We start from the raw sequence: 25,684 nt of genomic DNA, 5'->3' as shown, positions 1-25,684 counted from the left end.
AGAAAGTGGGGCAATTATTCCCACGGGCTCAGGGATCTTGAGTTTTCAACAAAATGCAGGTCAAGTTGGCCGGTACAGCCTCAACCTGCATCTTGTTGAAGCGCGGGCTTCCCAAACTGGAAATGCTACATCACTCAAGCCGCATGTCTCCATCCGGGCTCTTTATTCACTTGTGGATGCATCCAATGCTGCTCCAATGGCGCAGTTGGCAGCTCTGGAGTTTCAGCAGCTCTACTGGGAGTGGTGGGCACTGCTGTGGCAGCAGGACTGATGCGGGCATCTTGGTTGAATGTATTGAGTGTTATTGGGGAGAAGGGAGAGCCAGGAGGCCCCTTAAATTGGAGGGTAAACCCCACTGGCTGTACATTGCTTGGGGGAGGTGGGGAGGGGTGCAGTGCAACTTTTCTACTGATGGACCCTTTTTAGGGTAGAGAGCCACTGGCTCTGATAATCTCCCTGAGGCTGTTGCAGGGAGATTGAGCTGGTGGTTTCTGCAAGGTGGTAAAATGGCACAAATTTTCCCTCGATTGAGTCTGAGATCAGCTTTATAGGCTGCTCACTTTGGTGGTGCAGCAGCTTCTCTGGGTCCCTGCCCACCCATGGGGGACCGCCCCATGCTTATAAATGTGCCAGTGAACCAATCCAGTGCAGCTCCCAACTATCTTACTGCCATCAGCTCCAAGCCTGTTGTGACAGGACTTGGAAAATTCAGCTGAACGAGTTGACAGTACCAGTGCCAGCAGCAGTAGGTTTGATAGCAACAGACGGGAAGTCTAAAGCCAGCAATGGATCCGACTTGTAGCATAACTCTTCGCCTAAAGGCAAAGCCAGCTTCTTCGCTGACTCCTTTCCCATCCATTGGAAGTAAACTGGTCACAGTCGCCACAGGAATTCCCACTGCATCACCCAACATACTGCTGCTACCTTGAAGATTGTGGTAAGTTTGGAGAAATGGTGGTAAAGGCCCAACTAAGATTTTCCAATGGTGCTATAGGCTACTTCCTAACTGTGCTCCTTAAAGAACTGGCGATTGGTAAAGAAAAACGGCAACGATCACTGGGAATTTACAGTGGTCTCACCTCAAAACAATTTCAGACTCTACTAAACCTGACAGTTGGCATGTGTTCCATTATAGACCTCAATATGCAGAGGAGGCAGCAGATAAACAGAAATGTATACCTTTGAAATTGTCCAAGAACAATTTTGAGAGGTGCAGAGTCAGACAATTTGTGCTGACTCAGAACAGCATAATTCTGTTTTGAGCTTCCTGCTTTTCAGTTAAGCTAGGCATTAATAAACCACTGGATGTCAATGACCCACTCCATGTGTGAAATTGGTCAGATTCCCAGGAACGGAGCTGATGAATACTTATGATTACTCATACAGATGGATGGGAAGGATTACTAGTATAACATCCATAACTGAGGAATTCAGGAGTCCAAATACTAACATGTACCAAATATGGGGTGTGCATGTTCATCAGCAATGGTGGCTGTTAATATTTTATGGAATTTTAAACAAAATATTTTTCTTGGTTCTGTATCATTTGTCATTATTTAATGGCCAGTGATGCAGAGCCAAGAAAAATATTTTGTGTAAAATTTCAATAAGTGTTAACAGCCACCATTGCTGTTGAACATGTACACTCAGTCGCCTAAAAACTGAAGAGTGTTTTGTCCACCCAATATCTTGGTACATGTAGTCAGACTCAGATTAGATGCAGAATGCTTTCTATGCTCCAGATAGTTGGACATAACATATGCTATCATGTGATCTACTCCATTTTGGCAGACGATGACTTTCTTGACTCTTCCACCATCGAGAAAGACAGTTGCAGACCCTCAGCAAATGGGCAGATGCGTCCCCATCATGTGCAATAGTAGCATTCATACAAAGCACAGAAGAACCTTTCTGAACTATGTATTATGTCTGCCTTGTTCTGTGCTGTGTAGATCAGCTAAGTATTTTCTACAGCCCGCAGTAATAGTCGATAACCATTTCTACCTAGTGCCCATTCACAGGACCAGCAGGAAAAGAAATGCTATAAGTAATCCATCATCTGCTCCATGTGCAAGAGCAAAATTGGTTTCAGCGGCATCAGCTGAAGGTAAGCATGCATGTGCAGCAGGCGGTAAGGAAGGCAAATGGTACATTGTGAGAGGTTTCGAGTACAGGAGCAGGGATGTATTGCTGCAGTTGCACAGGACCTTGGTGAGGCCACACCTGGAATATTGTGCTCAGTTTAGCTCTCCTTTTCTGAGGAAGGATGCTGTTGCTCTCAAGGGAATGCAGCAAAGGTTTACCAGGCTGATTCCATGGATGGCAGATCTGACATATGAGAAGACACTGTTTTCACTGGAGTTCAGATGAAAGAGGGGGAAATCACACAGATACTTATAAAACTCTAACAGGGCTAGACAGGTTAGATGCTGGGAGGGTGTTCTCGATGGTGGGTGTGTCCAGAACCTGAGGACTCGGGGTAGACCATTTAGGATGGAGATGAGGAGGCATTTCTTCACCAAGTGAATGGTGAGCCTGCGGAATTCATTACCACAGGAAGTAGTTGATGCCAAAACAGTGAATGTACTCAAGAGGTGGCCAGACACAGCACTTGAAATCAAAGGCTGTGGGAAGAAAGCAGGATTAGGTTATTGAGTTTGGCAATCAGCCATGATCTTGATAAATGGCGGAGCAGGTTTAAAGGGGCCGAATGGCCTCCTCCTGCTCCTATCTTTTATGTTTCTGTACTATTAGTTTCTACAGATAAACATTGTACTTTTAACAATTGTTTAAGTGACTACTATTTAATTGTGTGAATTCTGAATTAAAGAAAACCTTTTTATAACGCAATTTCAGATTGTGCAAGTAACTGTCTTTGAAATGGTGTTTCAGGACCTGCACGGAGGGAAGCTGGTCTGCTGGATCATAACTATTTGATTCAATCAACCCATCAGCTATACTTTTGGTTGCATATTTAATATTGAAAACACATCTGTGAGAACTTCACTGTGGCAGGGATATCTATCATCTGAATCAATACACTATAGTCCGTTATATATCACTAGGACCATGATGGGAGAGGGTAGCTATATTCAAATACAGATATATGAACACCAAAACTTAAGACACAGCTGAGAATCTTACGATACTTTAAATATATTCTGACTTCCTGTTCTTCTCAAAAATGTCTTATCCTTGAGGAGGCCTGGCTGTTTTCCAAAAGAGGCATGGGGAGACGCAAGGTCAGAAGAGAAGCTGCTGGGGAAATGACAGGGGGCAGGCAGGTACTTGTGGAGATTTGAGCAGGTTGAGTGACAGCATTGTGTGCACAATACCAGGCTGGGAAGGAGGATAAAGTGCAAGGCTAATTATAATGTACCATACTTGTGGCTTTCTCATGCTGGGGCTGTTCAGAAATAGTCCCAGTCTGTTCATTATTCATTAATGTTACTTTATCTGCAAACCGTTATACTAACCGTTCACATCCCATGAAAAGAATACAAAAGTTTCACTTCCTACAGCAAGAAATCATTTGTTTCAATGAATCACAAACCATTCTGCAATGTGCAACTGCTCCTCTGCTGAAATCTCAGGCCTCCCCTGATTTTACATTCTACAGCAGTTTCAAAATACTGGCAGCAAGATGAAAACAGTACTGACTTCTTCGGTTCTTCCCTTATCATCAGGGAATGTTCCTTTAGGTCGGCAATGTTAAAACAAAGCATGCCAATTAGTCGAACAACCCTCACTTACAGGGTACTGGGACAAACATAGCTTGAGGTAGTTGCCTGTCCTTCTGAAGACTGTTCACTATCCCATTACAAAACCTCCATTTTAGGTGTATGTAACATACAAAAACTGGTCACTGCAATGTAAAAATCATTCAGAATGTCTCATGAAATTTAGTTTATCATGAGTAAAAAGAAACCTTCATTTATTTGCATTGCAACTTTTGTAAACTGCAATTTTTCGTTAGATAACTCAACCGCTGCTGAAACCCTCATCAATGTCTTTTTTTTTGCCCTGAGGCTTGGCTATTCTAAACTTTCTGAGCTGGTCTCTTACATTCTAGCCTCAGTAAACTTGAGGTCATCCAAAACTCTGTTGCTGGCGCCTTAGCTTGCAGTAGGTTCCATTCCCCCATCATCCCTGCACTGGCGGACTAACATTGGCTCTCAATCCTGTATTAAAGTTCTCATAAACATCTTTGGATCCCTCAATATGGCCTTTCTCCTCCCTGTTTTCATGGGCTAATGTGATATTAGTGCCCTCTTGGCTGTCTATGCTTCTTTAATTGTGGTCTCTTGTGCATTGCAGATTTTAGTCACTCTATCACTGGTGGCTGCGCCATCAATCAGCAGGGCTCCTTGGATTGGATTACTCTCCTTACACCTCTTCAGCTCATTTACCATCTTTGAGAAATGCCTTGGAGACCCTATCTTTTGGTCATCTGATCTGCTTTGCTGTGTGTGGTCTTATGACACTCTTGTGAAACACCTTAGGGCATTTCATTACGTTAGCGATGCTCAATTGTTGTTGAAATGACATACAGGATTTAAATATAGATTCTGTATTACCTTATGAAAAAACACATGTTTATGTCAGCAAAGAATCTATGAAGAATATGTTGTTGTTCCACCTTAATTTCATACCAGCTTGATGTTGCACTGTTCCGAAGATTTTATCAATATCTGTACATTTCTGTTAATGATACATATGCTGCACTTCTATTGCAATGATTGACCCTGGGCTCAGGACCGCTCTTATTCCAAGTCACTATCTAATGCCAACTTGATGGCAAAGTCACATATGTTGACCTCTGAGGGGACGGGGACAGCCCTACTCATGACGCCTCCAACTGGATGAACAATTTTCTGATGTACACTGGCATCAGGCCAGGCTCCTGTTTGCCAACAGATACTGGGAAAACTTGGGCCTTTGTGTGCAAACTGCCACATGGTGAGCACAAACTCAAGTGAACAAATATAGCGCTGCCAGTTTCTACAGACATTCACCGTCCAAGTGAATGACTGCCTGGGAAGATGTTGGAAAAAAGTGAATAGTGAAATCTTCATAAATGGGCACAAGCTAACACTTTTTCTATTAACTCATACCTAGGACAACCATCAGATAATATTCCATTGCCAGCACATAACAATATTTCAAATGGATTTATTTTCTTTTAGTGCTTTTGCTTTGCAATCTTTACATGCACATTGATCCCTTACTATTTGAAAGCATTATCTATCACCTCATGTTCAATGAAAGAATGACCATATGGGCCATTTCACCAGAAAAAGGTCACAAAAGACTAATTATTTTACAGCACTGGAAATTTGGCAGTAACATCTGCAAAGAACAGTCCAGCTACTGGAAGTGCCTTTGGATAGTTCCTTCCAGGTTCAAAATAAGAAATCACACATTGCCAGGTTATAGTCCAACAGATTCATTCAAAATTACAAGCTTTCGGAGTGCTTCTCCAACAACAGGTAAAGAAGACGACAAAGGAGCGGTGATCTGAAACCTCATGACTTGAAATTAATCTGTTGGATTATTGGCTGGTGTCATGTAACTTCTGATTTTCTCTGCCCCAGTCCAACACCGTCATCTTCACACCATTGTATTTCCAGGTTCAACTGTGGTTCTTCTTATTGACCCTAACAAAGAAATGAAAGAAGGAAGTTCTGACAGTTGCTAAATATGTCAACAGGACTTCCCATGGAAAAAACAGAATGAGAGATTTACATCATACTGTTTTGGGTAGATTGGCATGCCTTGAAATTGAGGAAGAGATGGCCTCGGGCCATTAGCACTGGACTGTCATTCCAGAGACCCAGCTAATGTCCTGGGGATGAAGGTTCGACTGCCCCATGGCAGATGGTGGAATGTGTGAATTCAGTTAAAAGCAAATCTGGAAGCAAGAGTTGAATGATGACCATGAATCAATTGTAGAAAAAGCTCATTTGGTTCACAATTGTCCTTTAGGGAAGGAAACTGCCTTCCTGACCTAGTCCAGCCTACACGTCATTCCAGACAAGCAACAATGTGGGCCTAGCTAGTGACACCCTCATCTAATGAATCAATATAGGAAAGGAGATAAAAAGGAAACATGAAGATGGCCATACACAAGAAGGGATAAAGACTGACCAAAGAAAAGCAGAATACCGAAGATTAAAGCAAGAAAACAGTGAGATATAAATTCAAAATGATTTTCCTGTACAAATATGCATGAAGACATCCCCAGCAATAACTTTTTTTAAATGTAAATCTTGTACATGATAGTTCAACTTCCACCTTAACTCCATGGCCCATCTATATCTTATTTTCTGCAAAATGGTTAAAAATTAGGTGATAACCTAAGCTTCTTGGTTTACTGATTTACTGATCAACCTACCTGGTGATTTCACTGTTGCTGTGTAACATATCAATGGCGGCAGTGAAATATTCAAAGTCATGATGATAAAAGGGAAATTGCCATTCAAGAGCCTGCAAAATCTAAAATTTTTCAAGTTCAACAGCAAGCACTGTTCCTTCACAAAAATGTGCAAACTTTGGGTCAATAAATGATGTGATAAATCAGAAGCTATTCACTGTGCTTACAAAAGTCTAACAATTAATATTTTCAAAGAAATTTGTAGGCTAAGACCAAACACATACTTCAAACAATTTGATAGTAAACAGACTTTACATGGGGAAGATGTGAATTGAAAAGAAAAAAATCCTGGTCAAATCCAGCACACCCCCCAGGATAATAGATATAAAACTCAAAACATAAAATGATGAATAAATAAATAAGTACAAGTAAATAAATAAATCAAAAGAAACCTGTTTATGCAAAATGCTAGGCAAGACAAGAATAAACTATCATGCATGGTAACAGGTCATGAGATTCTAGCCTTTGATGTCTATAGGATTTTCTCATTCATAGGATGTTGGCATTGCTGACTGGATCAACATTTCCTGGAATAGTTTGTGCAGTTTTGGTCTCCTTTTCTGAAGAAGGATGCCCTTGGTCTTGAGGGAGTGCATCGAAGGTTTACCAGGCTGATTCCAGGGATGGCGGGACTGATGTATGAGGAGACATTGACTAAGTTGGAACTGTTTTCGCTGGAGTTCAGATGATAGGGGGGAAATCACATATAGACTTATATAACATTCTAACAGGAGCAGACAGGGCTAGCGCAGGGAAGATGGTCTCTACTATTGGTGTGTCCAGAACCAGCGGTCAAAGTTTGAGGATTCCAGGTAGATAATTTGGCATGGAGATGTGGAGACATTTCTTCAACCAAAGGGTGGTGAGCCTACGGAATTCATTATCACAGGAAGTAGTTGATGCCAAAACATTGAATGTATTCAAGAGACGGCTAGATATCACATTTGGGGCAAATGGGATCAAAGGTTACGGAGAGAAAGAAATTGGACAAGCACCATGATTTTGATGAATTGCGGTTCATGCTCGAAGGGCTCAATGGCCTCCTCCTGTTCCTATCTTCTTTGTTTCCATGCCTAATTTCTCTGGAGAAGGCAGTGGTAGCGAATGACCATCTTGAACTACTGTAGGTCATGTGGTACAGGAAAACCCACAATGTTGACAGGAAGTGAGTGACACAATGACAGTGAAGGAACAGTATATAAATTCAAGTCAGGATGGTGTGTGATTTGCAAGTGATGGTATCTCCATATTTCTGTTACCTTGTCCTTCTTGGTGTACTGGAAATTGCTATTGGTGAGCCATCGCAGTGCATCTTGAGATGATACAGACTGCTATCACTGTGTATTAATGGTGGATAATTGAATGTCCAAGGTTTTGGATGAGATGCCAATCATGCAGGCTGCTTTGTCCTGTGTAAGTTTCATGAATATTGTTAGAACTACATAGATCATAGATGCGCAACTTGCTTCAGAATTTCAAGCCTCTGACCTGCTCTAATAGGCTGCTCCCATCCAGTTTCTGGTCAATTCTGGTAATACTTGATACACAATGATTCAAACACAATCTGAAATGTTGGGAGAACAACATTATCATCAGAGTGGGTAGAATAAAGCTTTAAGAGTAAGAAAATGTTTGCTCAAACTGAAGCAGCGCCAACCACTCGCGCAAGACAGGAAGAGGTTCTTGATAGATTTGGAGGAAAACAGGTGGCTTTCATATCCCAGCAACCAAATGGAAAAAGCAATTGATCTCCTCTGGGATTTAACAGTTCCCTTTGGTACAGATTTGAGCCCCTTTCGAAGGGGGTCAAAGTCTCAAAGCTATCTTCAGTGTTAAGGTCATTGAAATATTACCCAAGATTCACTGTGTGAATGGGTACCTAAACAGAAATTGGACTAGGCTTTCGTCCAATGCAGGAGAGTGAGCTGCACAAGGAAGACACAAATGCACTCCTCCCTCATCACCTTCTCCTTCTTCCCATTTCTCCAGAATTCCTGAGTCCTTCCACAGGGTAAAATCCAGGCAGGAATTGGCTTCTGCATACACAATGTATCCACTCTACATTATTTCCAGAGCTGAATGGTCACAGACATTATGAGGTTTGCAAAAGCAATGGAATGCTTAATGCAGAGGCTTCAAATATCATTAGAATGTGCTTTGCTGGGCTGGGTGGATTTTGCCAACTTTGACTGATGATCAATATCCTAGCCAATTGCAAAACTGTCACATAAAGTGCTCCTTACAGCCTAATAAAATACCTCTCCAAATGTCAACCAGTGTCATTCTTCCCAAGAGTCAATTGCTAATAGCTGGGCATAAATTCATAGACATTAATGCTGATCACTATTATTGTCGAGTTATTATTTCCAGCTGAACACTGTACATTATGAATTGAAAGTGCCAAAATTAAATACAATGCAAAAGGCTGATGGAGCAGCCATTCAAAAAGAATATGCTCCTCACAAATTAGATGGTTTCACAGTTATTCAATTCTACTTGTCGTCACTCAAATATTCTTAACAGTGCTCTTCTAAGAATTGAACAAATGACAGAACTTACTTCTAAGTCTAACCTAGCAGTTACTAATGATAAATGGAATAAATGAATTCTGCTGTCAAGGTTTATTCACACAGATTCTGGGAAAGGAATGGTGCTTGATGCTCTTCAAAGTGGCAGCTGTCCACAGTCCTTCATGGGCTTTTGAGTATCAACATCCTGACACACCGTGTCTTTGCTGCATAATAGTTGCTAGTGTAACCCAAGGCGCATTACTGAAGCACATGTTTGATGACAATGTGGGGTGCATGTGGCTAGATCCCACTGACAGCGCAAAGATGTTGGCGACCAGTTTCTGGCACTAAGGTTGTTCAAGTGGTGAGGTCCATCCCCCGGGTGCTCGCTCTGGTTCCCTTGTCCCTTGTCCACCAGATGGTCTGGTGAGTTTGGAAAGCCAGGAGACTGAATATTAATCAGGTGAGTTGTGGTGTTAAAAAAGCATTTAACAATCAATGATGATGCTCAATTTGCATTTCGCTGCTGCCTGTTGAGAATCTCATCATGCCACTCATGAAAAGCAGAGAAGATAAAGCAAGATGATATCAACGTTGAGATGGGCTTCACTATGCACGTGCCTAATTCTATCAATGCATCATACTGCAGGTCTCATGACTCAGATCTCAATAAGATTTCACACTGTGCTCCTGAAACAGCAGCAAGCATGTGAAGGTTACTGTTGCTGGGAATTTTACAGGTCTCCTTATTTTATGTTCTTAGAGTGTTTGTTTCCTACAAAGCCAGTATTTAGACAATAGTGCTTATTTTAAAGTATAGTCGACTGACCTGTTCTGAAGTCTTGCTGCCAGACAGCAAGCTTGGGTTAAAATGAGCCAAAATACTTATGCTAGAAAGAAGGTCCTAGGTGTTTATGCTGAGAGACATTGCAAACTGTAAGCATGCTAAGAGTGCCTCCAAAGTCCCAGCAAAGTGGTGAGAAAGTGAAGATGTAAATAGTATGCTTTAAGCTGTCCATTTATTTTCAAGATGAAAGAGTTAGGCTCTTGAGGATAGCATTTCTACCTGGATATATGGGCCATGGGATTTGCCTGGCCATGGTTTTTGAGAGTGGAAGGGTTTCTAAGATATCCCTGAAACTCACAATTAGTCTGGCAGGATCCAGAGAAGGCAGAACAGCTACAGGTAGCAAGACACTATAGTTCACTACCCAGGAACGCAGATGGGAGCTTGGAATTAGATTGAAAAAATCAAAGTCATGGGCTGTTGAAACAAGGTTAGAAGATTAGCCTAGCCTGAGCTAGAGGGAGAAGTATCCAAGAAAAATGACATCATGAAAGACAATTCTGGAATTCCACCTTTCCAGGCTGTAAAATAAAAGATTCAAAAGTCAACCCTTGGGAATTAGGCATCAATTGGTTTTGGGAGAATTACTAATCTACTAAAAGAACAACACAGAGTCATAGATAATAAAATGTGAGGCTGGATGAACACAGCAGGCCCAGCAGCATCTCAGGAGCACAAAAGTTTTACTATCTTGGATTCTCCAGCGTCTGCAGTTCCCATTATCACCAACACAGAGTCATAGTTCTAGAGTCATATAGCAGGGAAACAGACTCTGCAGTTTAACCAGTCCATGTCAAACATTATCCCAAACTAAACTTGTCCCACCTGCCTGCTCCTGGCCCATATCTGTACAGCCTTTCCAATTCATGTACTTATCTATGCGTGTTTTAAAAGTTGTATGTGTGTCAGAATCCAATACTTCCTTAGGAAGTTCATGCGACATGCAAATTACCCTCTGTGTAAAAAAATTGTCCCTCATGTCTTTTTTAAATCTCTCTCCTCTCACCTTAAAAATGTGTCCCCTAGACTTGAATCTCCATCCTAGACAAACAACAACTACCATTATGTCTATCTATACAGCTCATTACTGTATAAGCTTCCGTCAGGTTGCCTCCCAACCTCCTACGTTCCAGTGCCAAAAGTCCAGGCTTATCCAGCTTATCGTAACTCAAACTTTCCATACCCGGCAACATCCTGGTAAATCGCTTTTGAACCCTCTCCAGTTTAATGATACCTTTTCTATGACAGTGCAACCAGAACTGGACAAGTACTCCAGAACAGGCCTGACTAAAGTCTTGCGAAATGTGTTTCCTCAGTTACGCTACATATAAGACGAAGCCATTTGTTCTGTGGTTTAAAGTATAAGTTGCCAGCAAAGGTATGTTTAGTCAATATGACTAACCTTTAACCTAAAATCATATTGAGTCATCCTTTCAATATTAATTGGAAATTCAAATTTCATTATAAAAGCTTTCGATCTCTTTGGAAATCAATACAAAACTAAATAATATAGATGAAATAAAGGGGAAACCAAATAAGCAGGTCAGGGAGAAGGGAATAGAGGATTGCAATGATATTGGTGGGATTGAGAGGATCACAAACACCAGGATGGACTAGAAACAAAGTTGCTGGCAAAGCTCAGCAAGTCGGGCAGCATCTGTGTATAAAAAACATCAGAGTTAACATTTTGGGTCCGGTGAGCAGTTCTGAGGAAGAGTCACCGGACCCAAAACATTCACTCTGTTGTTTTCCTTTACAGATGCTGAGCTTTTGCTGCAACTTTGTTTTTACTCCTGATTTACGGCATCTGCAGTTCTTTCGGTTTTTATCAGGATAGACTAGTTGGGCTGAAAAGTCTGTTACACTGACATTTATCGTATGTATTTAAAATCATGCAGAAGAACTCACAGACTACCTTTTATAATGGGGCAGAGTTATGAAAAATGACTATTAACAATTATTCTTGTTTTCACAGAAAATTAAGTTACCTTCTGGCTTTTTCTAAATCTACAATTCCTAGCTGTTACTAAAATGTTACTCATAATGTGACTTATGAAGTGTTAAGAGATATGTGCCAATACACTTGTAACAATACTAAACACCTTGTCTACATTTTAAAATTTTCCAAACATCCTTTCCTGATTTTCATCGGAACCAACCAAATGCAACATTAGACCCTGCCCCTCAAAAACACAACGCCCAGCCCCAAACAACCCCCAGCCCCAAACCACCCCCACACACACACACACTCACACACACATCACACATCTCTCTCTCTCACACACACACACACACACACACACACACACACTCTCACACACACACAAATTGTATTCCACCAGCTTATGTTGTAATGTAATGAAAGACAGCTGATTTTCCAGTGGCCAATCGTGAGAAGCCCCCCCTCAGAGTATTAACTGCAGCAGCAAAGGAGTGGATTTCATTAACTGGAACCATGTGACATATCTGGCCAGTTTGAGCACACTTTACAAACATTTTCCCAAACAACTACTGGGTTCTTCCTACCGAATGCAGCTTCTGGTACAGGCCACATGCGTTGCATACATATCCACCGTTTGCATTCTTTCGCCAGAGAGAGGTCTTTGTGGTCAGGCAGTTGGCACAGAAAACTCCAGAGCCTCTTCGTCTCTGCAACAGCAAAAGGTCAAAGGTATATCATGTGATCTGTGAAGTTAGGACAAATCAACACAAGTGTTTTGTTTAACTTCTGGCAGAAGTAACCACGAAAATAAGTTGATCACGATAAGGTCACTTTTAATTATGCTTCTTCACAATAACTGAATTGTATAAAAACAAATCACTGGTAGATTAAATATAGAAAACATATAAAAGCATTACTACATCAATATGCAGTTAGTGGTTATATTAATCTGATATCTACTTGTAGGATATTCATTATTGAAAGCAAACAACTAATTTTGCATTAGCAGCTCTCATAAAAAAAAACTTTACTTGAAAGCTTTAAGTAAGTGGGGAGAAAAGTACCCTGTTTTACCTTCTCAGTAACTCATATCTTTTGTACTTAAACAACACAAGTGTCCTGATATATTACAAATACAACAGTTATAACTCTCAAATCACAAATTAAATAGTGGATTTTCAATATCAATCTATCTAATGTTATCGATAAGTGCAGAGCAGCAATTTTAGATAAAAACCAAAAGAACTGTGGATGCTGTAAATCAGGAACAAAAACAGATGTTGCTGGAAAAGCTCAGCAGGTCTGGCCACATCTGTGAAGGAAAAAACAGAGTTAACATTTCGGGTCCGGTGACCCTTCCTCAGAACCATTTTTTTCCTGTTTTTTCCTTCACAGATGTGGCCAGACCTGCTGAGCTTTTCCAGCGACTTTGTTTTTCTAGCAATTTTAGATATTTTAATATAACTAGCCCCAAGCTTACACTTATGAAGAAGACCTATTGTGTGAGATGCTCATGTACAGAAACATAACCAATTCTGTGGCTGCATGCCCAGTTTCAACTTTAAACTTGTGTCCTACCCCAAAATTCAGATTTAAATCTCACAATATATTTCTTTTATTATTTATTTCTACATCTGCAGCATTGAACACCTCTGCTGCAAATACAGCTAGTGTCCTAATCCATTCATCCTTCATCCTCAGACGGGGTCCATCTAATTTCTTCCTCGTTTGTGTCACAACCTTCACCTATTGACAATCTCAAATGATGCCAATGTCATTTTGTGCAGTGTGTTATTGGTGAAGCTATGCCAGCAGAACACATCTGTATTTTATGATTCAGACTGGCTCCCTAAGAGATCAGATTTTATATCACTGGTCCTGATTTGAAAATGAATTAAAATTGGTCATGGACTTGCTCACTCTGCAGTCTTCTGCAATGCACTCAACTTACTAGAGGGGAATTTGAACTTTCAAAGTCTGACTCAGAGGTCTAGGTTTTTCCAGCTTCCGCACATCAATTAAGGAAGTGGGACCATGAACAAAGTTGAGTGATCTTGCAGGAAGAATGTTCAACACAGCATAGACCAACCTCTTACAGTGACAGAGATATTAATTAGGCTCATTAGTGGGCCAAGTGAAGGAACGTTGACACTGCTACGATGGTTTTCCTGATGGATGGGAACTGAAAATGTTGGAGTTGTGTGTGTGTGCGCGCGCGCGTGCGTGTGTCTGTCTGTGTGTGTTGGGGAAAGGCCTCAACACATTTTCTCATTCATCCCACTACAGACCTGCTAAGATGCTACAGTCACCTTACTGTGACTCCACAATAATGACCTGACAGCTGCTGTCTGCTGTAATTTTTAATTTTCCACTGTTCTGTAAGGATCCCCCAATTTTCAGGCACCCTATGGTCTCTTTCCTGCCTCAGGAGTTCGCACCTCTCCCAGTGGGCCTGTAGGCCTTGCTATCGAGTCTCCAGCTTCCCTAGTCTATTGGCCATCCTTAATGCAATGGAGGTTCCAGACAGGGCTTCTGCATTCCTGTCTACAGGAAGATGACAATCAAACTGCTGCTATATAAATTGCAGACACAAAATTAAGGCCATTTCTGGATGGTGATTTAATCAAGAAAGCTCAGCCCAAAATGCTACCACTGAACCATTAAAACTGAGGCTGTTTTAAAATACATTAATGCTTCTGTTGAAACTGAGGACATTCACACAAATATGTAAAATGGTAATGTGCTACAATGCCAGTGTTATACATGATCATTTATTCTTCTGTTACACTCAATGTCTCTTTGTTCCTCCCTTACCCTTCCCTGATACATGTCATTCACTAAAGAAAAGTGAAATATTGGACTTTAGCTGAAGATTTTTTTTGGTGTCTTTGATTCTGAATATTAAAACTTAGAAGTAGTTTATTCAAACTTTGCATGCCTGAAGACATGTTGTTTTGAACAGCCAGACGTGCTGAACCTTTCAGTACGTTGATCCAATTGAAGATTGCTTAGAATTTTCTGTTGCTAAATGTTAAACAAAATGGGGCTTGCTCTGGATGTTTTATTTAATTCTGTATCCAATAAATTTCCATTTTGTTGCATTATAACTTTTTTTTCCTCATTGCACTGAATGTAAGATTACAAACAAACCGGATTGAGAAATACTTACACCACACATACTTTCCAAAATTCATTCTCTCGTGTAACTGTCATTGGCAGGAGCAGTAGTTATTGCCCATTCCTAATTATTTGTGAGATTGTGATGGTGAGCTATCTTCTAGAACTAGTCTATATTATGATAGTAACTCTCTCAGTGTTGTGGAGGTAAGGATTTCCAATGAGAGTGAAGCCACAGCAGTGTAATTTCCAAATCAGAATGGTGAGTCACTTAAAAGAAACTTGGAGATGGTGAAATGTTGCCATGCATCTGCTGTCCTGCTCTCCTAGCGATAAAAAGACAAAGGTTTTGATGATGTCGGTGGGCAGGCCTTGTTGATTTGCTGCACTGTTTCTTGCAAATAGTGCATTGCTGCTTCCGCACTGACCCAATGATGAAGGGAATGAATGTTGGTAAATAGGGTAGCATTCGCATGAAGGGCTTTATCCTGGATGCTGACGAGCTTTTTGAATGTCGCTGGAGTTGCAACCATCCAGCTTTGCAGAGTCAGCAAGTCAGTTATCCATTACAGACTACTTTGGCTGACCTGCTCTTGCAGCCCACTATCGTATGTATATATGCATAGCGTGCACAGCACAGTGCTGAAAGATTTTGCTTAGTGTGAACATATTCAAGCATTTTTGCTACACTTTTATACAGATTTTCGACCCTTTCAATGTTCCTGATTTTACAGATACAGAATATGAGTGAAGCCATTGCTCCTTAAATTATATGTAATCAAAAGTTGTTTAATTTTTATGTACATGAGTAAACCAATCGTGACTTCAAATTGTCCTATTGTTGATTCCAACTTGATGAAGACAATAAATAAATGTCCTAACACAGTGAAGGTAAGAACCTTTATTTCTGCATCCCAAGTTTAAGACCACGCTAGGTTCCTAAATGAAAATATCTTTTCTCTGCTGACTGCGAGGTGTTAAGTGGAATAAGCTCAATCAATCTCAGTCCAGTCCTGATGGAGAAACTGGTCTAACCAAAATTACAAATTAAAACAGCACAGAATGAGAAATGTGGGAAACAGAGAAATTTAGCAGAATTAGTCTAAACAGGACTGTCACACTGAAACACAAAAAGTTTCAGACTTATAGCTTAAGTGTAGATCACAGCTCTGATACAGTTCAGCATGAATAACAATGGGTTTCTCAGACTAGAAATGTTTATAACATCTCATTATTTTCCACGGATGTATACAAGAATGGATTCTCATCTTTGGAGGGCTATGCTGCACAGTACCCCACTCCACTTAAGTCTGCTCCTAGGGTGTACAACATCTGCTGGATAATGCCAGATAATGTATTCCATTTCATGAAAAGTGTAATTTATGATTGTACAAGCTGTGAAAATATTTGATCAGATTATAATAACTTGCTTGTATTTTAGGACAATTATGGTTTATCCAAATGTGCAGATACAAATTTTAAATAACAAATTTCAAATTCTTCTCTGTCCTTTTTCAGAATACTTCTCTATTCATTTATGTTTTAAATGCTACCTTCTTTTGCCAAGAGAACATGACCATTGTGAAAAATTGTTTAATAATGTTATTTACAGTTCTGAATGGGTGAAATTAATTGAAAGCGATGTTAAGTTCAGCGGCTGCCCATTATAACTGTTAAAATGCCAATAACATAGTCCATGTGGGCAGAAGTGCAAAACAGTTATATCAAGTGATATAAAATGCTCTCATCCTCTTTTGTAGGTAAGCAATTCAGAGAGAATTGAATGATAAAACCCTCGTACCATTGTGTAAATGCAAGCTATTCTTAATCAATTCAGGTCTGAGACTTGCAATCGTTTAAAATTACATGCTCCACTGTTCACAAAGGAGCAGAAAAAAGGGACTTCTTAAATTCATAACCACATTTTTGGGAAATTAGATACATCTTATAGTAGAAAAATGATTCCATTTTATTTCACTTTCCGTAAGTACTTTTCAAAAATTAAAACATGTTAATAAGTTGTCAAAAAGTATTAACAGTTTTAAAATTTATTTTTTTCAAAGATCTTTATAAATCGAGTGTTCACCAAAAATAGCCAGAGAGAGTACAATACTAATAATTGTACTCAGATATATTCAAAGTAGATAGCTTTTATAGGCATATTTCTGCCTTCAGAGTCAAGCAGTTTCTTGGAACAAAAAAAGCACTTGATTCATCTGGCGTTCACAATGTATTACAGAAAAAAAAACCTGGTGAGCAGCCAGTTCCCTATAGGGTAATTTTTCCATCCAGATGCAAGTGCCATTGAAGGACTCGTCAGCTAAACTAATTACAATCTCGCATTTGCTGATGCCTGCTCACTCCAACATTCAACATTGTCCATTAATCATTGATACAAGGAAAATGAATGTAGCCAAAAGCAATGAGTACTGGTAGACTGCACAGCTATAAAACTTGAAATGACTGTAATAATTTAACTTGATTCTAGAAATGTTTTCAGTTAGCAGTAAACAGTTGAAAACTCAGTCTTACAATTACCCTTTCAAAAAAAAATTCACCCCTCCCATTATCCACATCCTCCATCCCTCAAACCACAATTCCATCATTATAAATGTTTGGTTCACCACTGATCGTTTTGGTTAATGTGAAAAAGTCAATATCTTTATTGAACTAAATTGTAACAATATTTGATTAGAATTCCAATGCAATAAGTTTGCAAATTTTAAACAGAAAAAAACTAAGATTGAGACCACTACTGGCACAGTGATTATTAACATTACTAATAAACAATTGGCATGACAAATTACATCTCCTCAAGGTCTGGTTCATGCTCACAAACAATTGTAGAGAACATATATTTCTTGGTATTGTTCAGGACCTTACTCTCTCTTCTCCCACTTTTGTGCAGAAATAATGCAGTCAATAAAACTCCAAAAGATCTAATTACACCCTTTGTGATAGCCAAAACAAAATTAGCATAGCACAAGCAACAATATTAGCTGCTGTGCAATTGCTTGTTGAAATATATTAAGGTCCTTAGGATATTAATCTTTCTTTCACGATGTCTGTAATGCATGATAGTTATCAAGCAAGAATGTGTAAAAGAAAATATCCAAATTGTTCCTCTGTGTGAATAGCACCGTTATTTTGCAAAACATTAGAAGGAACATGCTTGGTGTATTTGGTCATAAAATTAACTGTTTTGTGATATTATTTACAAACTCAAAGGCACGTGTCACAAAGTTTCTTCTATCATAGGTAATCTAATAATCTTGGCAGCATAAAACAAACTTTGCTTCTGAACCTTGTTTTAAGGAAAAATACAGGACTCGATTTGAACAGAAAGGCTTTGTGTAGCTTGCATCCTGCACATTGTTGGATAATTTAGTCAAGTACTTTAGTCAAGTACAGGGAAATGCGATAATTTCTAATTATGCAGAAGTAAGGGTCTCAGGAGTGATTAGACTAGCTAAGTGAGGTAATAGGTTATCCCCATCAAATACCTCAAGCACGTGACTTCCTGTTCAATCTCCAACTTGTCTGCACCACCATCTGCAAAAACTAATACATATCTTGTTCTGCCAGCTTCTGCTTTTGCAGTTTTGTTGGCTCTGCAGCTGCTGTAGAAGAAAGCTCCAATTGTCTTTGTTTCCCCCATGTCCAAGTTCTTTTTTTTCTCCCTTTGTCGAACATTATTTCATGGTAGAACATTGTCTTTGCTGGGGTGCAGAACAAACTGGCCAATCTGACCCTGTAGTTTTGCCCTTCGCCTATGTTTATTCAGGTCTGACATGCTCAAAGTGGACTTCGATGTGTGCTATTGTGCAGCTTATATATTACTTTGCTGTCACACTCACCAATTTCCCATACAGTCATAAGTCATGCAGACTTGTCCACTCTCCAAATGGTCTTTTCATGGATTCTGATATTATCTAATTGAAATACATTTTCCCAGAAGAAAATAACAAGACAAACTGAAGTGAATGTTGTAAAACATCTGGCTACAATACTGGATATCAGTTTCCAACCATTGAGTCCTTTCACCTGGGAATGGTTTGTGAATGATTCATTTGCTTAATTTTTTCCCTTAAAGCACATATCTTTGCTTTTTGTATTGCAGCACGATATGCTGAAATGTCAATCCAATATCTTTAAGATATGAACAGACATCAGACATTATGTCAAATGTCAGATGTTCAAACTCCAGATGTTATTATTTCCAGATTTCTTTACACCAGTTGTTACTTTAGTTAAACAAGATTTCAGCGCACTTCTGTTCCAAACTTTATGAAAAATATTATAAAAACAATTTACATATTAAACTTATGAATTGCTGCTCTGTGACACTTCTGTTTGTTTTGAATGCCATCAACAGGCACATTGATGCTCTTAATACTTCCCAATTTTCTTATGTTTGCTAATGTAAGTGCTGCCAGTAAGGTTTAAAAAAAAACAAAATTGTTGAGTTCCTAGTCTCTGATCATAGTCATGGCAACAGTTGCAAGGAAAAGTGACAAAGAAAATTCAGCCAGTGTTTGTGTTCCTAACTTACTTCCAAGAACAGAACAAAAACTACTCCTGCCTTCACTAGGGACAGGTATTACAGTTGCATGATTTCATTGGCAGATGTTCCATTCACAAAATCCAGAAGTAAAGGTTTTCATAAATACAGTATGTTATGGTGTTGTTCATTAGTATCATTCTGTGCAACTAGCAATTATACTGAATGCAACAAATTTACTTCAAAATATTTTGCCCTCATACTTTAAAATTTGCATTGTTTCTTTGACTTCTAAAGTTTTTTTCTCCCCTCGAGGTTACAGATATTGTTGCTCGAGAAAAATACCTGCATAAGCATGACACAGCCAGGCACAGAATATTATACATGCCCCCAGCTACTTTCTTTAGCAGCATCTACTCAATATACATAACTGCCCTGTTCCATTATTCTTTTTGTCTTTCAATGCAAAAAAAATTCCTTTCTCTCAGGAGCAATCTAAAACTCAAATAACATTTGGAGCCCAATCAGCCCTTACCATCTTTTGTCTCTCCAATTTATCTTCACCATCTCCGAATTTCAGTTACTGCCATAGTTTCGCTGTACTCTTCAATTGTTTCCTTTTGAAGTGTTCATAAACACCCTTCCAGCAAGGTAAGTTTCATCTGCACCTCAATGAATTCTACATTCAATAACATGCCGAGTTCTCATGTCATCTCCATCTCCACATTTTTGCATTTTTAACGAAATGTGACTGTTCTCCCAATTCCCTGGGAAACAAGCAGTTCTGGCTTTTCCTCCTGTCCATCTTTACATTGGGAACTGTTGGCCTGTTTAGTTCCTCCTGTCCTCTGACCCTCTCCCCTTTGTTCATTCTAAACTGTCATCCTCTAAACCTGGATCTCAATCTTTTTTGATTCATAGATGGGCTGGGAGTGTTACTAGAAATGTCAGCATACACTGGTCACCTTCGTTCAAGGAGGTATTGTTAACTATTCCAACCTAATATCGTCTAACCCGCTGAAAATAAGGACAGTGGTACCACATAACAGAAGATTATCTGTGTGACTGAGGTTAAATGTTTACCCTCCAACGACTCCTTCTATCTCCCAACAGACCATGTCCTTATAACCAAAACTAAATCATAATTTTCCAGATGGTTATCAAGCTTATTTAATCCATTGATTCTCTCCTATTTTTCCAAGCTCTTAGTTCTTTAACCTCACTGAACCTATTTCTACTTCTTCAAATTGCATGAGCAAATTTCCCCTGGTAGAATTATTCTTTATCTTGCTTCCACCAAATTCACTTCCTCTTGTCTTCTCCCTAACAATCCTACACTCCCATTTAGTCTCTACCCATGCTCCCCAATAATCCTGTTTTTGTGCCTCCATGTTGGGAGATACAAATGGTTTTGTGAAAAGGCGTAATTACATATTAATTATGTAATTATACATTCATTACGTAATTACATACTACTTGTAGTTCACAGGATGCATGCTACTGGGAAGTGTCCGCAACACGGATTCAGATGTAGCCCTAAATGAGCAGCTTGTGGCTTGGAATGAGCCCATCCTGCCCAACAGCCACCCTACCCCATCTTACTCCATCTCCAAGTGAGAAAATCTTCAATTCTGTTTAATTTCATTGAAGCCTAAAAGAACAAAACTGTTCAAAATTCCACTGGAATTCAGGATTCTACTTAGGAAATTTAAAAAGGAATGATCTTGGAATTTGTTGGCCAAGAATACTTAAATTCAAATAATTATCTAGTTCCTATCACTGGGATTTGCACTTACTCAGAGTTATTAGAAAATAATTACTGTAGGTTATACCTGTTAAACTCATAAGGTATTACATTACAAGATTAGAAATCCTTTGGTGGTAGACAGCAGTTGGCGCACTTTCCAAGTGTGACAAGGCATGACCTACAGCTAACCCAGGTTGAAAGTCCAGAAGCAAAATATCATTTCAGGTAGTTGGACGAAACAGGCACCTTCCTCTGAGCTTTGGGGTGGTTGCCTCAAATGATCACTCAATCACTCTGACTGCGGTTGGTAGGGCGTGGATGTAAGTGATAAATTTAGACTTTTGCTCTGACCTACATAAGAGTTAGCTGACACCAACCAGAGCAGCAGGCAGAAAATATGAAACTATTTGTAATTTTGTTTTCCTCCTCAAGTCAAGAACTCGTTTATCTGCCCCTGTTACTTATGGAATTTAGAATCTGCATTTGCTTTTTTTAATCTACTTCCTGCAAAATGGCTTTCCAAGGTTCTCCTTTGCCCAAAAATGAAAGATATTGTCTATTATACTTCTTTTAGCAATGCTTCCTGCAGTTTCTCAGTTCTAACTTTGAGCCTTGGTGAGATCTCATTTCCCCAACAATTATCTGAAATGATAGCAGCAAGCAGTACCTTATAAACTGCTTTATTCGTTACATTTCTCCCATTTGCTCCACAGTTTCCATTTTGCCGCAGAGACCACACTTCATAAAGTGTTTAAACAGTTGCATAGCACCATGTACAGTCTGAGAACTAAACACACACCAAAATTAAATGCATATTTTCTTTCTTTACAGCTATAGCATGCATACATGTATATAAAATGCAGGGTTCAAACTACAGCTGTATGCATTATAGGACTCATACCCAGATTACTATCCAATGATTCCTACTGAATCAGAGATTCCTGACGGCAAATAAACTGTCAAATTTCAGTGTCTCCACAGGACTTCAATAATGGCTTCCGGTGAATAAACAGATGACCACATCCAAAACCAAACTGTCAGGACACCCTCAAAGCTGGAGAATGAGTGAGAATTCAGATTTTTACTTGGCCGATCTGAAAATTATGCTGACGATTTCACTGCTGCCTTTGCACCAAAACACAGAAATGAAAGGAGGTAATAAAATGTGAGGCTGGATGAACACAGCAGGCCAAGCAGCATCTCAGGAGCACAAAAGCTGACGTTTCGGGCCTAGACCCTTCATCAGAGGTGGGTCTAGGCCCGAAACGTCAGCTTTTGTGCTCCTGAGATGCTGCTTGGCCTGCTGTGTTCATCCAGCCTCACATTTTATTATCTTGGAATTCTCCAGCATCTGCAGTTCCCATTATCTATGAAAGGAGGTAATTCAGTTTTAAAAATCTGATTTTGGTTGTCCAGTTTTGATTTTTGATGTTTTCTGATGAGCATTCAAAAACTCTTCAGAAGTTTGGAGCTGGCTTGTGCTATGGGTTAGTTGCTGGTCTTTCAGCTCTGATGTAGAGGTGCCGCTGTTGGGCTGGTGTGGAACAATTCAGATGTCACACGACAGGAGGTTATAGTTCGACATGTTTATTTGAAATCACAAGCTTTTGGAGCGCAGCCCCTTTGTAGGGTGAAGTGTGACGAAGGAACTGTGCTCCGAAAGTTTGTGATGTCAAATAAACCTGTTTGACTATCGTCTGGTGTCGTGTGACTTATGACTTACAGCTCCGAGACAGAAGTAGAATGACAGGGCTGAGTTTGGACAGCCAACTTCACCCAGTTTCCTAGTGGTCTTGGACCTAGAAACAAAACTGGCCCATGTTTGTCAGCTTGGTTTGGCTTAAGGTTGAAATTTACAGTGCTTTCTGCCCCCTGAAATCACATCCCTTACATCGGAAACAAAAAAAAACTTAGAAGCTGCCTTGTTCAAAACTAGACAATCCCAGAAGGAAACATATATCCTGTGATACCTTCTGAGAGGAAGGGATTGCCAAAAAAAGAGCTGGTCAGAAACAAAGCACTTATTTATAATTAGGAAGATTTACAAGCTATTGAAAGTTAGATAATGAAACCATGCTGGAGAAAGGAGACACGAGAATACATTAAATACATTCAGTTACTAGATTTCGCAGCCAATGATACACTCTTTAGTTTAATCTGTAAAGGCGGTGATAGCCAGAGAAATGGATAACACATGGAATGAAGAGATTGATAGGATAACAATATTTAAAAAAAAACTAGTGGCCACATTTCCATATCCTCAGCTCTAATTTAGTGGGAATTGGGGGTGGAGGAAAAGAAGAAGTGTGAGATCCTGAAAGAATCCTTTAAATTAATTTTTAAAAATGATTTACCGCTGATTGTCATTATGGTTCCAATTTCAGCTTATAGGGAATTATTTGCCCTGAATACTCTGTGACAAATTCAATAACTAGTCTGCTTCCAATTACAGACTGCCAATTCTAGTTGAGAAAGAAATCCCTAGCTGATTAAAGACATGTTAAAATTACTCTACAATACAGATACAAAACTATTTACGGAACAGCTTCACTACCCTGAGTCAATGACGTCCCCCAGTTAATTTAGTTCCACAGCATTAAGCATTTGTACATAAATTATAATGCTTAGTTTTAACTGTTAACTGGGTCTTCTAACTTAAAAAAAATCTGTATTTTTAAAAAATGAGTTTTCTACTTTTCAAGAGATTGCCCCCTTCCTTTAAAACCAAACTCAAACATTTGAAAGTTTAGTATCAACCCATTCTTGTTCCTGCATTCCTCCATGTTTATCTAGCCTCAAATGAGCTATTGAATTTTGAAGCATTTAAATGTAATTTTTACTCATTTTGTATAGATATTTTTACTCATTTTGTATAGATAATACGTTTAGCATGTGTATTTATTTTGCATTGTTTGGGAAATTAATGTCGTTTGAAAGCTTCTGTATTGTAATACATTACGAGTGCTCTAATTAGCCAGAATGCATTATCCAAAAGATATGAACTAGCTCCCTCCTACCCCCACTCATAGATACACAAAAACACACACAGGCAGATAACAATGTTAATGTAGTGTAGCAATTTCATGGGAGTGATTTTGCCACAAAGATTAGTCTGAATTGACAGATTAAAGGATCCACCCCCAAAATTAGTCAGCAATAATGGGGATAGGCCTCCTCTTCACCAGTTTCTGTAGCTACCAACTGTAGACAACAGATTAAAGTCAAAGGATTTTTATAAAAAACACTTTTCTTTCTAGAGGATCGGAGCAAGTCCTTTCTCCATCACTTAGAGTCATAGAGTTGTACAGCGTGGAAACAGACCCTTCAGTCCGACTCCTCCGTTCTGACAAGATATCCTAAATTAATCCAGTTCCATTTGCCAGCATTTGGTCCATATCCCTTCAAAGGCTTCCTTTTCATGCACTCATACAGATGCCTTTTAAATGTTGTAACTGTCTTGGCTCCTTAGGTGATACGCCAATGATCCCCTTACTCAACTGCTCCACAACAATTAACTTTCTCCCTGGCCCCTATGTTTGGGACTGATATGGTACCAGTAGGGAACACTGCTTGCAGAGCTGCAGTAGGACCCAGAGAAGCACTGGCCCATGATTAGCCTGCAGCACCCTGAGGACTTCTGGCCCAGTTAGAACATCGAACAGTACAGCACACTACAGGTCCTTCAGGCCACGATGTTGTGCTGCCCTTTTATCCTACTCTAAGATCAAACTACCCTGCTTACCCTACATTTTACTGTCCTCAATGTGCCCATCCAAGAGTCACTTAAATGTCCCTTATGTATCTGATTCCACCACCACCGCCGCCAGCAGCGCATTCCATGCACCCACCACTCTCCTCGTAAAGAGCCGACCTCTGACATTTCCCCTGTACCTGCCTCCAATCATCTTAAAATTATGCCCCCACGTAATAGTCATTTCCACCCTGGGAAAAAGTCCCTGGCTTTCAACTCTGTCTATGCCTCTCATCATCTTGTACATCTCTATCAAGTCACCTCTCATCCATCTTCGCCCCAATGAGAAAAGCCCCAGCTCCCTTTCTCCATTCCAGGCAGCATCCTGGTAAATCTCCTCTGCACCCTATCTAGAGCTTCCACATCCTTCTTATAATGAGGCGACCAGAACTGAGCACAATATTCCAAGTGTGGTCTTACCAGGGTTTTATCGAGCTGCAGCATAACCTCATGGCTCTTAAACTCAATACCCTTGCCAATGAAAGCCTCCAACACACCATATGCCTTCTTTACAACCCTATCAACTTGGGTCGCAACTTTGAGGGATTTAAAGATGCGGATCCAAAGATCCCTCAGTAGGCTGCCCTAAATCAATCAGCTCCTCACTGAACATTACATCCCTGCAGGTTGAGCACTGGAGAAGTGGGTAAGCTTTCACTGGAGTGCAGGAACCTGAGCAGCCCATTAAATCCAGGCCCGCTGTAACCTGTTCCAATGTACTCCCATCTTCCTGGAGAGTCACTACTAACATCATGGCGACCCACATTGATATCTGCTTCAACAGTGCAATGCCTGTCAGGTTAATTCAACTTCCTGACCCTTTGTGTTTTAACATT

At 39.8% G+C, this 25,684-nt stretch overlaps 1 protein-coding gene across 9 annotated transcripts in view; it reads right to left on the bottom strand.

The window, feature by feature from the left end:
* The window catches only part of trps1 (trichorhinophalangeal syndrome I), a 218,029-nt gene that overhangs the window by 5,749 nt on the left and 186,596 nt on the right, over window positions 1-25,684 (bottom strand). For all 9 annotated transcript variants that reach the window (XM_048530099.2, XM_048530096.2, XM_048530098.2 and 6 more), the window contains exon 5: window positions 12,317-12,439. In XM_048530099.2, coding sequence (XP_048386056.1) covers window positions 12,317-12,439 — 123 coding nt within the window. The remainder of the gene's footprint in view (window positions 1-12,316; window positions 12,440-25,684) is intronic.

This window comes from Stegostoma tigrinum, chromosome 5 (assembly GCF_030684315.1).
Source record: "Stegostoma tigrinum isolate sSteTig4 chromosome 5, sSteTig4.hap1, whole genome shotgun sequence".
NCBI classification, from domain to species: Eukaryota; Metazoa; Chordata; class Chondrichthyes; order Orectolobiformes; family Stegostomatidae; genus Stegostoma; species Stegostoma tigrinum.
This window is presented reverse-complemented; position numbering and strand designations above follow the sequence as displayed.